The sequence below is a fragment of the Lissotriton vulgaris genome, chromosome 12, assembly GCF_964263255.1.
Source record: "Lissotriton vulgaris chromosome 12, aLisVul1.2, whole genome shotgun sequence".
Classification (NCBI taxonomy): Eukaryota; Metazoa; Chordata; class Amphibia; order Caudata; family Salamandridae; genus Lissotriton; species Lissotriton vulgaris.
This window is the reverse complement of record NC_141700.1, coordinates 524574575-524595018: the sequence shown is the minus strand read 5'-3', so window position 1 is coordinate 524595018 and position 20444 is coordinate 524574575. Positions and strand designations below refer to the sequence as shown.

General features: G+C 48.6%; 1 protein-coding gene across 1 annotated transcript in view; it reads right to left on the bottom strand.

The window, feature by feature from the left end:
* The window catches only part of SLC38A7 (solute carrier family 38 member 7), a 192336-nt gene that overhangs the window by 124771 nt on the left and 47121 nt on the right, over positions 1-20444 (bottom strand). The window contains exon 2 of the mRNA XM_086945300.1: positions 19353-19813. Within this exon, the coding sequence (XP_086801426.1) occupies positions 19353-19607 (255 nt within the window). The 5' untranslated portion in view covers positions 19608-19813. The remainder of the gene's footprint in view (positions 1-19352; positions 19814-20444) is intronic.

The following is a 20444-nucleotide window of genomic DNA, read 5'->3' as shown; positions in this document are numbered from 1 at the left end:
CAACTGCCTCATTATCAACCTGAGGAAGTTCCACATCTGCTAAAAATCCCACCTCCTCTAGCACTTCAGGGTCAAGCCTCTTGTGTCACCAAAACTTATCTGGCTGCAAGAAGGTCAGCTTGTCTATCTATTTTCTCCGGTCTATCCTTTTCTACCTCCCTAAGTCGCTGTTCCCTGCCTTGTACATCTCGTAGGAGAACCCTCTGCACTCCCACCACTTCCCTAATGCAACGGCCCCCTATAACGGTTTTAAAAGCATCCCATTCAATGAGTGGGCTTGTCGCTGTATTGGCATTATTTAGGAAGTAATCCTCAATAGCGGTGCTTATCGTGGTCCGAAATACCGGATCCTCCAATGCTTCTGGCCTTAGCCGCCAAGTAGAGGTTTTAGGCCTAAAACTCTCCCCATCTCGAGTGGCCTGCGCGCGATCACTGAGCTGCTTCAGACCAATGCCAACAATGTGCGCAGCTCTGCGGTGATAAGTTCTGGGGTAAATTGGAGCAGTCTTGAAGATGCGGTTGCTACAAGATGAATTACTTGCCATACAGGCCTTCTGCAGTATGTTTAAGTCGTCAAGGGCCTAAATAATTTTGGAGGTCCAGAAACAGAGCCAAGGGACGTCCCGTCTGCTGCCTCCTCTCCCCGCCATGCACACCTCCTTCAACTAGCAGAGGAACCAGGGCCTCGCCATAGCCTTCGTGGTCTCTCCCTCTCTGCCATACAGCATACAGCAAAGTGCGTGTCCCAGCGGCCACTCCAGCATTCAGCACCTCCTCGCCTCACCGCCTCGGTCTGCCTCTCACCTTCGCCGGCATCAGGCCTCCGCCCGCATCCCATAACTGCCATCTTGGGAGCGTAGTGCACCACAGGAAGGTTAAGGCGAGCTCGCCCTCCAGACTTCTCCCCCAGGACTGCCGCCTCCGCAGTTTTACGCTGTGAGTCTGCACGCCGAATCGCCTCCCAGCCGCTCACAAACAGAGTGCACATCTCCCATTGCCGCAGCCGGTGGAAGTCTCCCCCTCAGTGCGCTGCCGCCATTTTAGATGCGCAGCGCCCAGCGCTCAATCGGGTGATTTTGCTGCGGTTACACCCTTGTAACAGCACCAATGCGCCCCAGCAGCAGTCCAGCTCAGGCACCAGGTTTTCCGCAACCAGTTTTGCAGTAAGGAGCCACCTTAGAATCGCAGGATCATTGCGATTGGGGGGAAGCTGCGGACGGAGCTCCGGAGTCCGCTTCCCCTCACATCGGCGTCAAGCCACGCCCCGACTATGTCCCAACATCATCTGCTCCTGTACACAATCAAAGCCTGAGTGACCATAACACTATCAAGATTAACCAATATGCAGATGATGAACAACTATACTTGAAAGCCTTCTCTGCTTCAGATAATCAACATCTCAAATACTCTAGACTTGAATGTCCAGCTTACACATAAAGCTTAACTCAAGATAGAATTGCTATTATTTACCAAGAACAACAAACAAGAAACCGTACAAACCTTGATGAATTCAAAGCACAACTTTCACTGAACGCAACGAAATTCAGATTCACTCAGGAACCCAGACTCATGCTGACGGAACACACTACCAGCTCTCTCTTTTAAAGAAAATGTCAGTTTCTTCCAGAAAGCGACTTCAGAACTGCAGTTCGAGCCCTCATACTCCTATATCTGGCTGGTCGCAACGCATTGTTCTAACGCCAACCACACTACACATTGGCACTCCTTAAGGGCATCCTACATGCTCCAATACATTTCATCAAGGGTCTGAAGAAATATGATCACATCACACCCATCATGATGGAACTCCATTGGCTCTCCCTTGCCAGGACGCACCATCTTCAAAATCAACTGCATCATTTACAAAGCCATCACAACCAGCACCCCTGCTTATCTTGCAGACAAGCTCACCATCTCTGGTCCTTTTTGACACACCCACTACCAGGACAACAGCGGATTGCAGACAAGGTAGTGTAAAAACAAACAAAACAAAAACAGGAAAACAGGTAGTGGGCCTATTCCATCTATGACCCAGCATCTGGAACGACACCCCCCCCATATGCACCAGGACCGCCTCAACACGGTTCCAATTTAGAGTCGAAGACGTACCTCTTTTAAGAAGACTACATCGCAATGTATTAATATTCCACAAAGCAGCTACCTCTCCGATCACTCGTTGACTCAAGCTTGCCTTGAACAATGTGATGCACTCAGCTCCGCTGCCTTTTGGATACGTTTATGCTATAAAAATACCACATACATACATACGTATCAATGTGGAGGTCGAATCAATGGACTGGGCATCTACAGCCAGCTCAATCACTGCAACAAAGTTGGATATAGTCACACTTCAAAGCTTATCTGGGGTCATGGAGCTGCAGAGATGTTTTCTTTTCAAGTCTCTGATGAGGCTGCAGAGTCCCGACCGATTCTTTACCCTTTGAATCTTTGGTGTGGTCACCAGTTCTGCTCCAGAAGAACACAGAGGGCTTTCTTCTTTGCCTATATCATTGGAGTTGTGCCCTGTTGCATCTAGTCCTTGTTGTAAAATCGTAGGATTCATCGTTCTAGACCATATGTTTCTGGCTGGAGCCTAACTTTATCTCTCAGCTGGGACTGGTAGAGTCCTGAAGGTCCAAAAATGTCTACTCTGGAATGACCACATTAGTTTGCATGCCCATACAGTCCTCGTCATGTTTCAAATGATTAAATGTAGTTAATATTACTGTGCACTCTTACTTAGTCTAAATTACAAGAGAAACAATCCCTCTGGACCTAACTTTCTTTAGTATGTGGCTTGTCAATGCTCAGAAATAGGGCAAAAGGAACATAATGCTCCACACAGAAAGATACATCATTATTACGACTCTTATTTCATTTTTTTCTTTTTTTAAAACTTTTTTTAAAGTCTTCAGTATGAAAAGAAAGTACACATATCTTTTAAATTATTATAATACTTTGTTTACACACGTGACTATCTGCATTATTCAAATAGTACACTACATATAATACAATAATGAAAATGATTCAACTCACCCCCACACACACTCACACCTCTCTCTCTTCTGCAGCCATATCACTTACACACAATACACTCACACTCTACACCCCAGGACAACACTGTATGCACAGATGGAAACATCAGGGTGATGAAATCAACCCTCAATTGCTGTGCTGGTAGCTGAGGTGTCACAGTATTTACGGTCGATGTACGTTTCAATGGGCTGATTAATTATAAAACCATAGACGGTAATGTCTGTGTCTTAGCACAACCTGACTTCATACATTAGGATCCTTCAGTTATCTTTTGTTCATGAGCTCCTAGTATCGGTCTTGGATCCTAATAAAGAATGATACAACTGTTTTATTTGTAGTTCCTTGAGTTACCGACTATTTGCCCAGTGCATCAGTGCGTTCTCAGGAAACGTCTATTAACAACAGTCACAGATCTGTTCCCACCTCCTTCCACCCGTTATAAATCATAAAATAACAGGTCCTGAAGGAAATGCTGCTGGCTTTCCAAAAATTACCAGAACGGTACATCTCACCTTAAAATTTATTTGTGAAATTCCAACAATGTGGCATAATGGTGTAATCTCTGCAATTTCACAAACTTCGTGATGGGAAATTACCAAAATTATGGCAATTATTTTGTGTAACTAAAACTTCTCCCAGGCCTAGTTATTAGAATGATCTATATTCCAAACATCATGTACCTAGTCTTTGCAATTTGTTTTACAAATCATAATCATAAAATGTGTTTGCCAAACTGGTTCCCCAGAAGGCACATATTTATTAAATGGAAACCCAGTACTAAAACATTGTGCCTGGCCTCAAAGAAGGGATCTAGCAACTCTAGGTACACTTCAGTCTAAAATAAGTGCATTAACTTTATCAGTTTTTTCTACACCCAAAATATATGTGGTGTTCATGTTATTGAAAATTCCATTCCCTTATTTCTATAGCCCTTCTTCCTACAGGTACTTTGCAACATATAGAAATCTAATCGGTTATATAAATTACTGTACACTGCTCAACACTCAAACATTTTTATTAGCCGATGTTAACCTTACCTTGAAGCAATAAATTGCTACAATGGGACAAGGAGATCCGGCTCACTGAATCTCTTTAAAAATGAAGTACTTAATTTTGCGAGTCAGTTCAGTTCAAAAACTTTATTCGAATTGATTTTACAATTCATAAAAGTATACAAATAAAATCAATGTTAAAATTCCATCTTATTCGCTCTAAACATTACTAAAAACAGTTTTTTTTAAATTATTAAAAGGAAGTTAAAAAGAGATATAAAACAATGCAGTCAGGTGAGATACATGTTAGTTAGTTATAATTAGTTGGCTATTGCTATCCCATAATTATAGTCCTTCTCACTCTTAGGATTGTATTCAAGTAGAGGCTCACTGTACTAATGGTAAGGCAGTCGTCTAAGGACCTTAGTTTATTGTAGGCATCTCTAGCTTTTCTTAAGCCCCAGACTAACAAGAGAGGTTTTAAAATTTGTCGCCTGGGGTGGATATATAAAGTGCAGAAAAGAGTGCAATGTATGTTTGATTGGTATGATTTATCATCACAAGGACATCGTCTTTTTTTCTCTCGCCCAGTCATTACAATTCGGAAATGATACAAGTCTATAAAAACTTTCCAGGCGAAAGTATGTCAGGAGCCTGCGATGCTGCAGGGGTTGACCTAATACTAGGTACAGGTGGAATGCCCCTTTGGGATGTCACCTCATCGTGGCTCATGACAGATTTTTTAGTCCTTTCGCCCTTCCATCTTTGCAGTTCCAAATGTTCTAGGAGAGTCTTTTTTAGCGTGGATCGCGAGAGCTGTTCCAGTGAGGCCGGGTCGGTGAAATATTCAGGATGACCAATCTCACTAACAAAGTTCTTGATGTAACTAAACCATTTAATATTTTTTGCCTCATCACAGCTTAAACAGTCCTCTTTAATGGTTCTGTTCAGTTCTGTGGCAGTGTTAGTCCAGACATTGTGCCAAAGTAAAACGGGAGCTAGTTTTATAATATCAGTGATGTGAAGGAGGGCAACTTCAGCGTGTAAGACATGTGTAGCAGTGTTCTTCGATGTAGCTATTAAAAATCGCAGAAACCTGTTCTCGATTCGCTGTATTGCCTCCACTTGCTGCCAGCCCCAAATGCCCGCCCCATAACTACCAGTGGCCACACCTTTAGCTTTAAATATTTGAAGGAGCTCCCTGACTGGTCTATTCCCTATTTTTTTTGCAAATCTCATGAGAGCACCGGATGCTCTATTAAATGCTAGGGCCCTTGCATTCACAGCAGGCTTCCACTTGCCTTGCCTGTCAAAGTGGACCCCCAAATAACAAAAGATGTCGGCTAACTCCACCCGCCTTTCATCTAGAATAATTGGACATGGTGTTGTTTGTTTATTTGGGCCGCACAACATGGTAAATGTCTTGGGAGACATTTACACGTAGTCCCCTGGACTTCATACAATTTGAGAAGGTCTGTACGGCTTTCTGAAGGCCCACTTTTGTCTGCGAGAGGATAGCCGCATCGTCAGCGTACAATAAAATGGGGATGGATTTGCCTTTGATTACAGGATAATCATAGTACTGTTGTGTTAAGCAAGAACCCACCCCATTGATATAGAGGTTAAATAGCAGGGGAGCTAGTATGCAACCCTGCCTTACCCCTCTATTGATCTTAAAAAGCTCAGTACATTCCCCCCTCTGGCCCTATCTTACTCGTGCACCTGCTCCAGCATAAAGTTCTCTGATGTAAACAATTATTTGGTTATCCAAACCAATGTCCCTTAAAGTCTGCCAAAGATTGTCATGCAGGACGCAATCGAATGCAGAGCCGAGGTCCACGAATGTCACGTATAGGTTGGTTTTCTTTGCATGTATGTATTTGGAGACAATTAGGGAGAGATTTAGCCCCTGCTCAATTGTCCCCCGGCCTCCCCTAAACCCATACTGGAAAGGAGATAACACTTCCTTGCCTTCCAGCCAGTCCTGAATGCGGGCGAGAATGACCCTACCTGCCATCTTCATGAAGCCATCTAGCCAAGAGATGTCCCCCTTTTTAGGTCTCGTGACCTATCAATGCGCATGCGCATTGATTGAGAAGCGAGACTATAGGGCTTTAAACAAACTTTATCTAACTGGCGATTTGGTGCTGTGCCCGTTGGCTTTTAGGTCAATGCGCAAGCGCATTGACCTAAAATGCGCGTGCACAGCATCAAATCGCCAGCCATCTGTTGCCCAGCTTGGTGTCGCTCCACCCCCTGCCAGTTCAAAGGCTTTCACGGCCGGCCGGCCGTGCTTTCAGTTTCACGGCCGGCCGGCCGTGTAAAGTGCACTTTTTATTTACGATGCCCACCATACAGCCTTCTTGAGCTGTTCTTTTGATGGATGAATGTGGTTACTTTGATTTCAATTTTTAGTCACTGAACGTGCGCTGCAATGGATTTCTTTAGCTTAAAAGAATTGTTAAGTAAGTTATTGGTCTTTGTCAGTAATGCTCCGTTTCTTTTTGCACAATATATGCAGTTTGCAGAAGCACTGTTTTTTGGGCAATGTGTTTTCTTTTTCACCAGCTTTCTTATTTGTCTTTTCATGCTCTTTATTTAGTTGTGTTGGTGACTTTTTATTATCGGCTGTAGAATGTGCTGTATTCACACAGCTAAGTGGATAGTTTTATTTATTTCTAAATGATCATGGCTGGTTAAGGTTGCGAGACAGCGCAAAATAAATCATTATTTTATATTGTATAATCCGCACTTGATGCCTGCGGGTTCAATGTAATCCACCACCACATCCACCACCACCACATCCACCACCACATCCACACCCACCACCACATCCACCACATCCACCACCACAGCCACCACCACTTCCACCACCACCGCATCCACCAACAACACATCCACCACCACCACCACATCCACCACCACCACATACACCACCACATCCACCACCACATCCACCACCACTTTCACCACACCCACCACCACCACATCCACCACACCCACCACCACTACATCCACCACCACTGCATCCACCAACACCCCATCCACCAACACCCCATCCACCAACACCCCATCCACCACCACCACTGCATCCACCACCACCACCGCATCCACCACCACCGCATCCACTGCATCCACCACCACCACATCCACCACCACATCCACCATCACCTCCACATCCACCATGACATCCACCATGACATCCACCATGACATCCACCGCAACATCCACCACCACATCCACCACATCCACCACCACCACCACATCCACCACCACCACCACATCCACCACCACTTTCACCACATCCACCACCACATCTAACACGTCCACCACGACTTCCACCACCACTACATCCACCACCGCATCCACCAACACCACATCCACCACCACCACCGCATCCACCACCACATCCACCAACACTTTAACAACACCCACCACCACCCCATCCACCACCACTGCATCCACCACCGCATCCACCACCACCACATCCACCATCACCACCACATCAACCACCACATCCACCACCACATCCACCACCACATCCACATCCACTGCATCCACCACCACATCCACCACCGCATCCACCAACACCTCATTTACCACCACCACCACATCCACCACCGCATCCACCACCACCACATCCACCACCACATCCACCAACACTTTAACCACACCCACCACCACTACATCCACCACCCCATCCACCACCACCACCACCCCATTCACCACCACTGCATCCACCATCACCACCGCATCCACCACCACCACATCCACCGCATCCACCACATCTACCACCACCACCACATCCACCACCACTTTCACCACATCCACCACCACATCTAACACGTCCACCACTACTTCCACCACCACTACATCCACCACCGCATCCACCACCAACACCACATCCACCACCACCACCGCATCCACCACCACCACATCCACAACCACATCCACCACCACCACATCCACCAACACTTTAACAACACCCACCACCACCCCATCCACCACCACTGCATCCACCACTGCATCCACCACCACCACATCCACCACCACCACATCCACCACCACATCCACCACCACATCCACCACCACATCCACCATCACCACCACATCAACCACCACATCCACCGCCACATCCACCGCCACATCCACCACCACATCCACCACCACATCCACCACCACATCCACCACCGCATCCACCAACACCACATTTACCACCACCACCACATCCACCACCGCATCCACCACCACCCCATACACCACCACATCCACCACCACATCCACCAACACTTTAACCACACCCACCACCACTACATCCACCACAACTACATCCACCACCCCATCCACCACCACCACCACCCCATTCACCACCACTGCATCCACCATCACCACCGCATCCACCACCACCACATCCACTGCATCCACCACATCTACCATCACCACCACATCCACCACCACATCCACCATCACATCCACTATCGCATCCACATCCACCATGACATCCACCGCCACATCCACCACCACATCCACATACACCACCACCACCACATCCACCACCACACCCACCACCACCACACCCACCACCACCACATCCACCACCACATCCACCACCACATCCAACACCACATCCAACACATCCACCACCACTACCGCATCCACCACCACCACCACATCCAACACCTCATCCACCACCACACCCACCACACCCACCACCACTACATCCACCACCACCACCCCATCCACCACCACCACTGCATCCACCACCACCACCGCATCCACCACCACCACATCCACTGCATCCACCACCCCCACCACCACATCCACCACCACATCCACCAACACTTTAACCACACCCACCACCACCACATCCACCACACCCACCACCATTACATCCACCACTTCATCCACCCCCACCACCCCATCCACCACCACTGGATCCACCATCACCACCGCATCCACCACCACCACCACCACATCCACCATCACCTGCACATCCACCATGACATCCCACTGCCACATCCACCACATCCACCACCACCGCATCCACCACCACCGCATCCACCACCACCGCATCCACCACCACCGCATCCACCACCACCGCATCCACCACCACCGCATCCACCACCACAGCATCCACCACCACAGCATCCACCACCACCACATCCTCCACCACCACATCCGCATACACCGCATCCACCACCACCACATCCACCACATCCACATCCACCGCATCCACCACATCCACCACCACATCCACCACCACACCCACCACAACCACATCCAACACTTCCACCACCACCGCATCCACCACCACCACATCCACCACCACATCCACCACCACATCCACACCCACCACCACATCCACCACATCCACCACCACATTCACCACCACATCCACCACCACATCCACCACCACATCCACCACCACATCCACCACCACCGCATCCACCACCACCACCACCGCATCCACCACTGCATCCACCAACACCACATCCACTGCATCCACCACCACCACCCCCACCACCACATCCACCCCCACATCCACCATCACCTCCACATCCACCATGACATCCACCGCCACATCCACATCCACGACATCCACATCCACCACCACATCTAACACGGCCACCACCACTTCCACCACCACCACATCCACCACCGCATCCACCACCACCACATCCACCACCACCACCGCATCCACCACCACCACATACACCACCACACACACCACCACATCCACCAACACTTTAACCACACCCACCACCACCACATCCACCACACCCACCACCACTACATCCACCACCCCATCCACCACCACTGCATCCACCACCACCACTGCATCCACCATCACCACCGCATCCACCACCACCACATCCACCACATCAACCACCACATCCACCATCACCTGCACATCTACCATGACATCCACCGCCACATCCACCACCACATCCATATCCACTGCATCCACCACCACCGCATCCACCACACCGCATCCACCACCACATCCACCACCACCACCCCCCCACCACATCCACCACCACATCCACCACCACTACATCCACCACCCCATCCACCACCACCATCACCCCATCCACCACCACCACCACCCCATCCACCACCACTGCATCCACCATCACCACCACATCCACCATCACCTGCACATCTACCATGACATCCACCGCCACATCCACCACCACATCCACATCCACCGCATCCACCACCACCACATCCACCACCACCACATCCACCACATCCACCACCACATCCACCATCACCACCACCTCCACCATCACCATCACCACCACCTCCACATCCACCATGACATCCACCTCCACTCCACCACCACATCCACCATCACCACCACCTCCACATCCACCATGACATCCACCTCCCATCCACCACCACATACACCGCATCCACCACCACCACATCCACCACATCCACCACATCCACCACCACCACATCCACCACCACCACCACATCCACCACCACCACCACATCCACCACCACCACATCCACCACCACACCCACCACCACCACATCCACCACCACATCCAACACCACATCCAACACCACATCCAACACCACATCCAACACCACATCCAACACCACATCCAACACCACATCCAACACCACATCCAACACTTCCACCACCATCGCATCCACCACCGCATCCACCACCACCACATCCACATCCACCACATCCACCAACACATCCAACACATCCACCACCACCGCATCCACCACCACCGCATTCGCCACCGCATCCACCACCACCACATCCACCACCACCACCGCATCCACCACCACCACATCCACCACCGCATCCACCACCACCACATACACCACCACACCCACCACCAGCACATCCACCACACCCACCACCACTACATCCACCACCCCATCCACCACCACCACCCCATCCTCCACCACCACTGCATCAACCACCACCAACACCCTATCCACCACCACCACTGCATCTACCACCACCGCATCCACCACCACCACCACCACCACATCCACTACATCCACCACCACCACATCCACCACCACCACATCCACCACCACCACATCCACCACCACCACATCCACCACCACCACCACATCCACCATCACCTCCACATCCACCATATCCACCGCCACATCCACCACCACATCCATCACATCCACCACCACCATCACATCCACCACCACCACCACATCCACCACCACCACCACATCCACCACCACCACCACATCCACCACCACCACCACATCCACCACCACCACCACATCCACCACCACCACCACATCCACCACCACTTTCACCACATCCACCACCACCACATCCACCACCACATCCAAAACATCCACCACCACTTCCACCACCACCACATCCACCACCGCATCCACCACCACCACCGCATCCAACATCACATCCACCACATCCACCACCACACCCACCACCACCACATCCAACACTTCCACCACCACCGCATCCACCACCACATCCACCACCACCACCGCATCCACCACCACCGCATCCACCGCCACCGCATCCACCACCACCGCATCTACCAAGACCACATCCACCACCACCACCGCATCCACCACCACATCCACCACCACCATATCCCCCAGATCCACCACATCTATATATGTGTGTGTGTGTGTGTGGCTGTGTGTGTGTGTAGGTGCAAATGCAATGTTCTTGGATTTTCATCACAATAAAATACACTGAACATAATCTTCACAAAAGTTATTTACAAACGTTTAAGGTATTGCCATTATAAATTACAATAACTTTTATTTAAGTATTAATTATTTACAAAATTAGCATTACAAATGCTATAGGTGTCACATTTGCGAAAGTTAAAACTATTGACATTGTAACTGACAAAGCTATTAATTTTGCTATTTTCAAAACCAACACATAAATAAAAAAAGTGTCATTTACAATACCAATCGCTCAAACTTTCCTAATGCGAGACCTATTGCATTTCCAATGCTCGTTATAAATCGGGACCAGGATTGCCTCCTTCCATGTCGGGATGAAACCTCTTTTATTTATGCAATTCAGGACTCTAGTGAGTAAAGGGGCCCACAGGTCCAGGAGCGTTTTAAACACGTCAATAGGGACACAGTCGGGTCCTGGTACTTTGGAAGCTGAGCTTTCCCTTAAGGCCTTATAGACCTCCTCTAGTTCAAACTGAATATCCAAGGGAAACGAAGGATCTGCTCCCTCAGCGATTATTGCTGTTTGGGAAGAAGTCGCAGGTGGAACCAGCATGCCATAGAGGGCTTGGAAATGATCCACCCATTCCTAGGCCGTGATAGCATTATCTAAAAGAGGACCCTGGACATCTTGGTAGAAGGGAGCATTCACAGCCTTCCAAAAGGCAACAGTGTCCTTTTGTACTGAGGCTGCGTGAAGGGCTGTCCAAGCTTCAGCCTTTATGTCTTTCTTCCTTCTAGCAAGGGCGACACGATAGTTACGCCTAGCCATTTGTACCTGTGCTCTAACTATTGGGGTAACATGTAATGCTTGTTTAAGTTCCCTCAGAGCCCTAGTGCCATTTGGGTCAAATCACCCAGGGGTTCTCTTGACTACATTACGCGGGTTTCTGGTCAGGAGCTGTTTAATTGAACAGCAAATTTTATTGAAAGAATCCAAAATAAGGTCTTCGTCCTCTTCTAAGGTCAGGCACGTATTAATTTCCTTTTGGGAACTGATCATTAGGTTTTTTAGAAAACTAGCTGGGATTACCTTCTCCCATTTAATACAAAATCCATTTTGCTGACCAAGAATGGGATTAAGGTCATACTCACAATGAGTATTATGGGATGGCACTTCCAGATTTAGTTTAAAGGTGACTGAAATAGGGTAATGATCACTAATACCACTAGTAAGTGTCTCCCATTTAGTGACCAGTGGGGCATAACGTGATTAAAATAAAGTAAAATCAATAATTGATTTTGCCCCTCTTGCGTTAAAAGTGGGAGTAAATGTTTTGGGACGGGAGCAAGCCTCATTAATAAATGCCATGGAATGCTCCACTAGTAAGTTATTAAGCATGTCTCCTAGTTTTGTGTGGGCAAAATGACTAGATGCTCCCAAGTTTTCGTCTTCCCAGCCACACACACCCTGTAGGCTCATTGGGCATAAGGGACAATTAAAATCCCCTACCCACATAATAGCCATATCCCCCTCGTAGCTATCCTCTATGTTCTTAAGGGTGCCCGACAATTTCTTAATGATGTTTCCAAGTGGACTGTGGGGATGTTATTATAAAAATTAACTATAGCAAGATTTTTTAAGGAGCCCCATGTTACCACTAGTATTTGAAAGTATGTACAGTCAGAAAGCTCTTAAGGACAATAGGGCCGGTGTGAATCGACAAATATATAGACAGCCCTCCCTTATGTCTACCCTTTTTGCTAGGAACTGCAGGGGTAAAAAAAGTTTTATATCCTAACAAATGGGATTGCTCGATGGCCCATGTTTCCTGGAGAGCTATGATGGAGTGAGTCATGGTTATTGATTGCCAGGCTGCGTCATTGATTTTTGAGGCAAGACCCGCTGTATTCCACGAAATTATGCTACCGGGGGTTTCAATGCTAATTAGCCGTGTTGGGTCAGTAGCTGTTACAGGAGCCAATTCCGATGGGGCACTGGAAGTTGTCCCCGGAGTATTAGCCAACTGGGGAAATGATGTTAATTCTTCCCCTAGTACTTGTGATTGAGGCTGAGGATCTGTGACGTTGTAAGGTTCCTGTGTGCTAGTGATTTGTACAGGGACCAAGATTTGTTTTTGCGAGCTTAAGTTTGCTTTTATGTCTTTGATCTCGCAAGTCGGGGACATGTTAATAGGGGACCCCGACCGTCAGTTGCAGTCATCAAAACCGGAAAAGGCTTCAAATCTGTTAACGACTTCCAGCGGGTTAAAAGGCAACAAGTGGCCCATTCCCCTGATTCCCATCAAGTGGTCCATCCCTCTAAAGCTATTACTATGTCCCCTGTAAGGTCCAGTGTCCCAGCCAGATGCATTTTTGGGAATCATATGAATGGGCGCATGCAACATATACTGATTATTAAATGTTATAGGTGGATTAATCAATGGGCCAGAAGGAACCCCTGGGTCAACAGAGATCTTGGGTAAAAATAGGACAGATCACAGGGAACAATGGTTTTGCCAACGTTCCCTGGCATCCAATTTAAGATGTGTCTGACTGCACCCGGATCTCTGAAGTTTATAACTATTAGATCGCCCTTAATATCTTTCTCTCGGCTCCCCAACCAGGAGAGTCGCCGCACATGCACAATCTCACCATTGATGTTGCAAGGGAGCGGTCTGTTCTGGCTGAGCCAATGGATGGTTTTGTTTTTTAATTGAGTGAAGCCTTCCCTCCTGCCATCGTTTAATGTGGGGACACCCGTAAGTACAACCACATAAGGGACTGCTTCTGGAGGCAATTCAACTTGGCGACCCCTGTGTTTTTCTGCTCTAGCTGGGCATGCCCTCCCCCTTGCCTCCTGCTTGTTTCCAGTGGCGGATGTTTTCACCCCCTTCGTGGTTTCATTAAGGACGTGTGGGACAGGTTGGTGGACCGATTTAGATAGATTTACCCCCTGGTGGTTTCGATTCGCAGAATGACTAGAAGGATTATGAGCCTTTTGGATAGCAGGGGTAGGAGGTGGCACTGCGACTGCAGGGGGTGGGACTAGCTTTACAGGATCTTTAGATAGGCCGGTTTTGTTGGTAATAGCCGTTTCTAGGTCCCCCAGCCGTTGCTCTACCCTCTTCAACCTCTCTAGTATGGGTAGTGCAAATGACCTAAATAGATGTTCAATGCTATCAAAGGAGATAGCAGGCGGTTGTTCCTTGAATGTGCAGTTCCTGGGAGATACTGGGCCAGATGTAGATGCAATCAGTGTAGGAGTTTTTAAAGTTGGTGATGTTTCTTGGGGAAATTGTGGGTTGGGTCGGGTATTAAACTAGCCTTTATAGTAGGTGCAGGTGTTACACTAGCCTTTCTGCCTTTGCCAAAGTCAGAATGGCTGATCTTGCCTCTTTGAGGAACACCACCCCTCCTCCGCCTTTTATTTGGTGGCGGACCATGAACTTTGGGCACATCCGATTTCCCAACCTTCTTTTTGGTAGTCTTAGCTACTACCCGAGGTGTGTCAGATATAACTTCTATCCCCATATTAAAGTTACTAGAGATGGATACGTTGTTTTTGTCCATACTGTTAGGAGCACCCGATATAAGGGGTGTGTCTCGCAAGAGTATGGGAATACCCTCCGTAGATAACAGGTCCTCATTTTCTGTGACCAGAACTGTACCGGATGGGCTAATCTGAGGTAGTGGAAGCGAAGGAGGTCTGTTTTTAATACAGTCGATAGAGCGACGTCGCTCTGCCCTGCGCTCGGCCAGTACGCATTCCCTTTCCATATCAGAGGCAGCCTTTCTAAAATAATTGTCCAATGTGCCTCTACTTTTCCCCCTACTTTTGGCAGCGTGGTTGTTTCAGGACTAGCAGCCATGGGAGATTGTCAGCCAGGTGTTATCAGCTAATTTTACAACAAGGCTGGTAATGTTTTTGTGGTTAAATTACTCCAATACAAACAGCATACAATGGTAGCAATCTCCCCTCAGCAGCAGCACTCAGCTGGTGAATTCACTCACAGAGACAACAAGGAGGCGATCACTGTACTTGGCAGCGGCATAAAATAGTCTATGGAAATTATGCCGGTGGAAAGATAGCTCCTATGTTTGGCGGAGGCGTATACATTCCAATAGGGTGCAATGAATGAACAATATAAGTGCACGATAACCTTACTTTAGCAGAGGGGCGTCGCAAGGTGATGGCTTTAATAGGTGCAAGAGAATGGCCCCAGCCCAGCCTCCTTCAGCCACCGAACGGCCACAAAACGTCCCGCCCTTTGCCCGGGCTTCGCCCGGCGTCCCGCGTAGCGGTGTGCTGGCCCAACTTTGTAGTAAATGTGAGGGCCGGGGACGGGGCTATCAGGGGGCGCAGACCAGCTGGTAAAGGTCACGCAGGGACTCCTGGTAGAGCGAGTCCCTGCAGCGCTCCCACCCTGATGGAAAGGAACTTCCCCCAGCCACACAAAGTCCTTGAATTACTGTCACCCTTTCAACAGGACAGCGAGGGGAGGTGCGGCTTCAAATCAGCTCTCGGCGCTGACACCAACAAAGTGTTCCCAGAAGCGCTGTCGGTGTCCCAGGTGTAGGAGGCGGCTAGCAATCAGCAGATCAAGAAAGTTATACACGCCCAAAACAATTCTTCAGTAAAGGCAGGGCCTTTTTTCAGCAGCACCAAAAGTTTAGATAGTAGCTGCCACACTGCTTGGTACAACAACTGAAGTCTGTCATCAGTAATCCTGGTCTACATTTTGTACTGCTCTGATCACCAAGCCTATGACCCACTGTAGCATATCCAAGCTGCTCCTTATTGAAAAGGCTTGTAATGAACACTAAGCTGAATATAAAAGCAAGCATTGACAGATCCAAAAGGTAATGTATTGTTTAAAAATACTCAAGGACTTTCAATAAAAAGATGTTTAAAAAAAAACTACTCAAGCACAATCAAAGGCGTTATGATATCTCAAATACATAAGACTGAATTAAATGTTTTCAATCTTTATAAATTGCCAGATTTATTTTCCAAATACTCAGGGAAACAATTGCCGAAAGCTAATTTACTTTCCACAGAATTCAGCCATTTGGTCCTCTATAGTAGCCCCGGCAACAGATCTATGGGCTTTCAGAGTCACCAGTTGAGTGAGAGCAGCAAATGTCATAAATGTCTTTGTATACCAATGCTTGTGCTTTCATGCTCTCTGACTATTGTGCAAGATAAAACTAAAACAACCTTTAAAGCCTGCTCCACAACCATACCCATTACAAATATCCCAGTTACTGTACTTTTACAGGCATGGATCGAGGTCGGAAGCAACACAGCACAATAGGAGCAGGTATTTGGTCAGGGGAGCAGCACACAAGGGAGATATCCACAATACAAGCACTCTCATGGAGTGCTGAATAAACAAAATAAAACAAGCATTTGCAATGCAATAGGTCTCGCATTAGGAAAGTGTGAGCTATTGGTATTATAAATGACAATTTTTTAAATATGTGTTGGCTTTGAAAATATATCAATTAATAGCATTGTTATTCACAAAGCCAATAGCTTACACTTCCCTAATACGAGTCCTATTGGCTATGGCAATGCTTATTGGTAGCAAGCAAGGACAGTGCTGTGGTGGTGCTGAGTGATGATGTGGTAGGGCTGAGTGATGTGGAGGTGTATCAGAGTGATGTGGTGGTGTATCAGAGTGTTGTGGTGGTGTCCACGAGTGTTGTGGTGGTGTCCACGAGTGATGTGGTGGTGTCCACGAGTGATGTGGTGGTGTCCACGAGTGATGTGGTGGTGTCCACGAGTGATGTGGTGGTGTCCACGAGTGATGTGGTGGTGTCCACGAGTGATGTGGTGGTGTCCACGAGTGATGTGGTGGTGTCCCCCCAAGTCATGTGGTGGTGTCCCCCCAAGTCATGTGGTGGTGTCCCCCCGAGTCATGTGGTGGTGTCCCCCCGAGTCATGTGGTGGTGTCCCCCCGAGTCATGTGGTGGTGTCCCCCTGAGTCATGTGGTGGTGTCCCTGAGTCATGTGGTGGTGTCCCTGAGTCATGTGGTGGTGTCCCTGAGTCATGTGGTGGTGCCCCCGAGTCATGTGGTGATGCCCTTGAGTGATGTGGTGATGCCCTTGAGTGATGTGGTGGTGCCCCTGAGTGATGTGGGGGTGTCCCTGAGTGATGTGGCGGTGCCCCTGAGTGATGCGGCGGTGCCCCTGAGTGATGCGGCGGTGCCCCTGAGTGATGCGGCGGTGTCCCTGAGTCATGTGGTGGTGTCCCCGAGTCATGTGGTGGTGTCCCGGTGCCCGTGAGTGGTGTCCCTGTGCCCGTGAGTGGTGTCCCTGTGCCCGTGAGTGGTGCCCCTGAGTGATGTGGTGCTGCCCCTGAGTGATGTGGCGGTGACCCTGAGTGATGTGGCGGTGACCCTGAGTGATGTGGCGGTGACCCTGAGTGATGTGGCGGTGTCCCTGAGTGATGTAGGGGTGCCCCCGAGTGATGTAGGGGTGCCCCCGAGTGATGTGGTGGTGCCCCCGAGTGATGTGGTGGTGCCCCTGAGTGAAGTGGTGGTGCCCCTGAGTGATGTGGTGGTGCCCCTGAGTGATGTGGTGGTGCCCCTGAGTGATGTGGTGGTGCCCCTGAGTGATGTGGTGGTGTCCCTGAGTGATGTGGTGCTGTCCCTGAGTGATGTGGTGCAGCAGCACAGAGACTGAAGCTAAGAACACGCAGGGTTGAGTGATACAAAGCGCATTCAGTTTATCAAAGCACAGAATGATGGAGCCGGGAAAAAGCAAGGGGAAACAGGAAAACACAGGGAGAGTGTCTAATGATAGGCAGCGAGGGCTGGGGCTTGGACAGCAATCAAGTACGGGGTCGAGAAGGCACTGAATGGGAGAACACGGAAAACACCCAGGGCCAAGGAAGGTAGATGCAAGCACACTGGAGAGCAGGCGGATTGGGCTTGGACAGCAATCAAATACGGGGTCGAGAAGGCACTCAATGGGAGAACACGGAAAACACCCAGGGCCAAGGAAGGAAGATGCAAGCACACGGGAGAGCAGGTGGAGACAAACTCTCTGCATTGCTGTGGTGGGGGGCCGGGGGAGCGCATTCCTTTGAAGTCTGATGCGGGGTGGGGGAGCGGCAGCCTTTGAAGTCTGATGCGAGGCACAGACAAATGGTGGTGTGTGACATGGCTGGCGATGTGCACATGCATAGATCACATGAACTGTGTCTAATCCGTCGTTTTTGTAGACTGTTCTTTTCCCCTTACTATAATCTCGCCGGAGCAATGCGCAAGCGCATTGGCTCAGGCGAGACCTAAAAAGTAGCTCCCTTAATGTTAGCAGTGGAAGGAAGTTATTCAACATAGGCTAAGAATACTATGCCTCGGTGGGGGCGGTGTGGGAAGGGGCAGTCAAACACAAGAAGAAGGCAAGGTATCGAATAAAAAGTAAGTAAATGAGAAGGACAATAAAGCCAACCATGGTAAGCAGTGGGCAGGCTGTTATCCCACTGTAAGTTCATAATAGGTCTTTGGCAACCAGACAGCTTAATCTATCTAGTAGGGGAGATCTAAACGCTCAGCAGTGGCAGAAAGGTATTCCCTGTTCAACTATCTAACACCATCATATTGGTTCTAGAATTATACGTCCTTGTGTAATGCAATCCTTTCCACATGACTTCTACTCACCATCTGTAGGGCGATGCCTGCTGCTACACCGCCTGCGGTGCAGAAGGCAGCTGGAAAGTTGAGTAGTCCAGCCCCCAAGGCTGCATTCACCACAATGAAGACAGCACCCAGAGAAGAGGTAGCACTCTGTTCCCGGCCAGCCTTGGGAGCGCTCTCCACACAGGGACTCTGAAGGAGGTGGGCCCGCTCACCGGCATCCGCACTCCAGTCTGTGTCATTGTACTCGCTGTTGATTCTCACATTATTAAGTGACATTTTTGCAATTCAGGGGCCTGTCCTCCTTTAAAGTCTCACAGGGGTCACCTGGGGCCTTGGTCCATTTTAGGCAGAGTCTTGGGCCAGAGGCTAGGCAGCTGGAATATCAGAGGATTTTAACCATGTTGTGTTTCATGGACAAATGCCAACCTCGGTTTACACCTCTGACAGCCTGAGTTGTGCTCTGGATGTAGAAAAGAACAGACCTGTGAAGGAAAAAACATATGGTTACTACATATCAGAGAGGAGATGCTGCCTTACTTTAAACATGACAATATTATTTTCCCCAGATCAGCTTAATTCTCAAATCTGTGGCTAGTGTGGGAGGTAAAACATGCTCCCCTGAATAGTCTTAATGTCAAGCCCCAATGCTTTGTTTGCGTTGAGAGAAATAAGGCAAAATATTTTAGATGAAAATTTTCCAAACATCACAGATAATAAACCATATATATTATGGTAGTTCTGAAGAGAAACTCATGAAATATTCCAGTACATCAGGGTTTAGCAAGGTACCTTGGAGTATCTTTTTGCCACAAATTGTTGATTCCTCAGGGTTTGTTTTTTTCCTCAAAGTTTTATATAGCGCGAACTTGACCCGAAATCAGGTATCAGAGCGCTTTACATGAGCACCAGTTGCGTTACATGAAGGCACATTCATTTTTGTTAGGCACAGGGAGATTAAGTGATTTGCCCAGAATAACAAGAAGTTGAGCGTCATTACGGAGACCCGAACCTGGTTCCCCAGATGTGAGGTCGACCGCACCTAACTGTTCGGCTTCATCCTCTACCCAGGCTTAATTTCAATTATTGCATCATTCCACCAATTCAGCTCTGAAA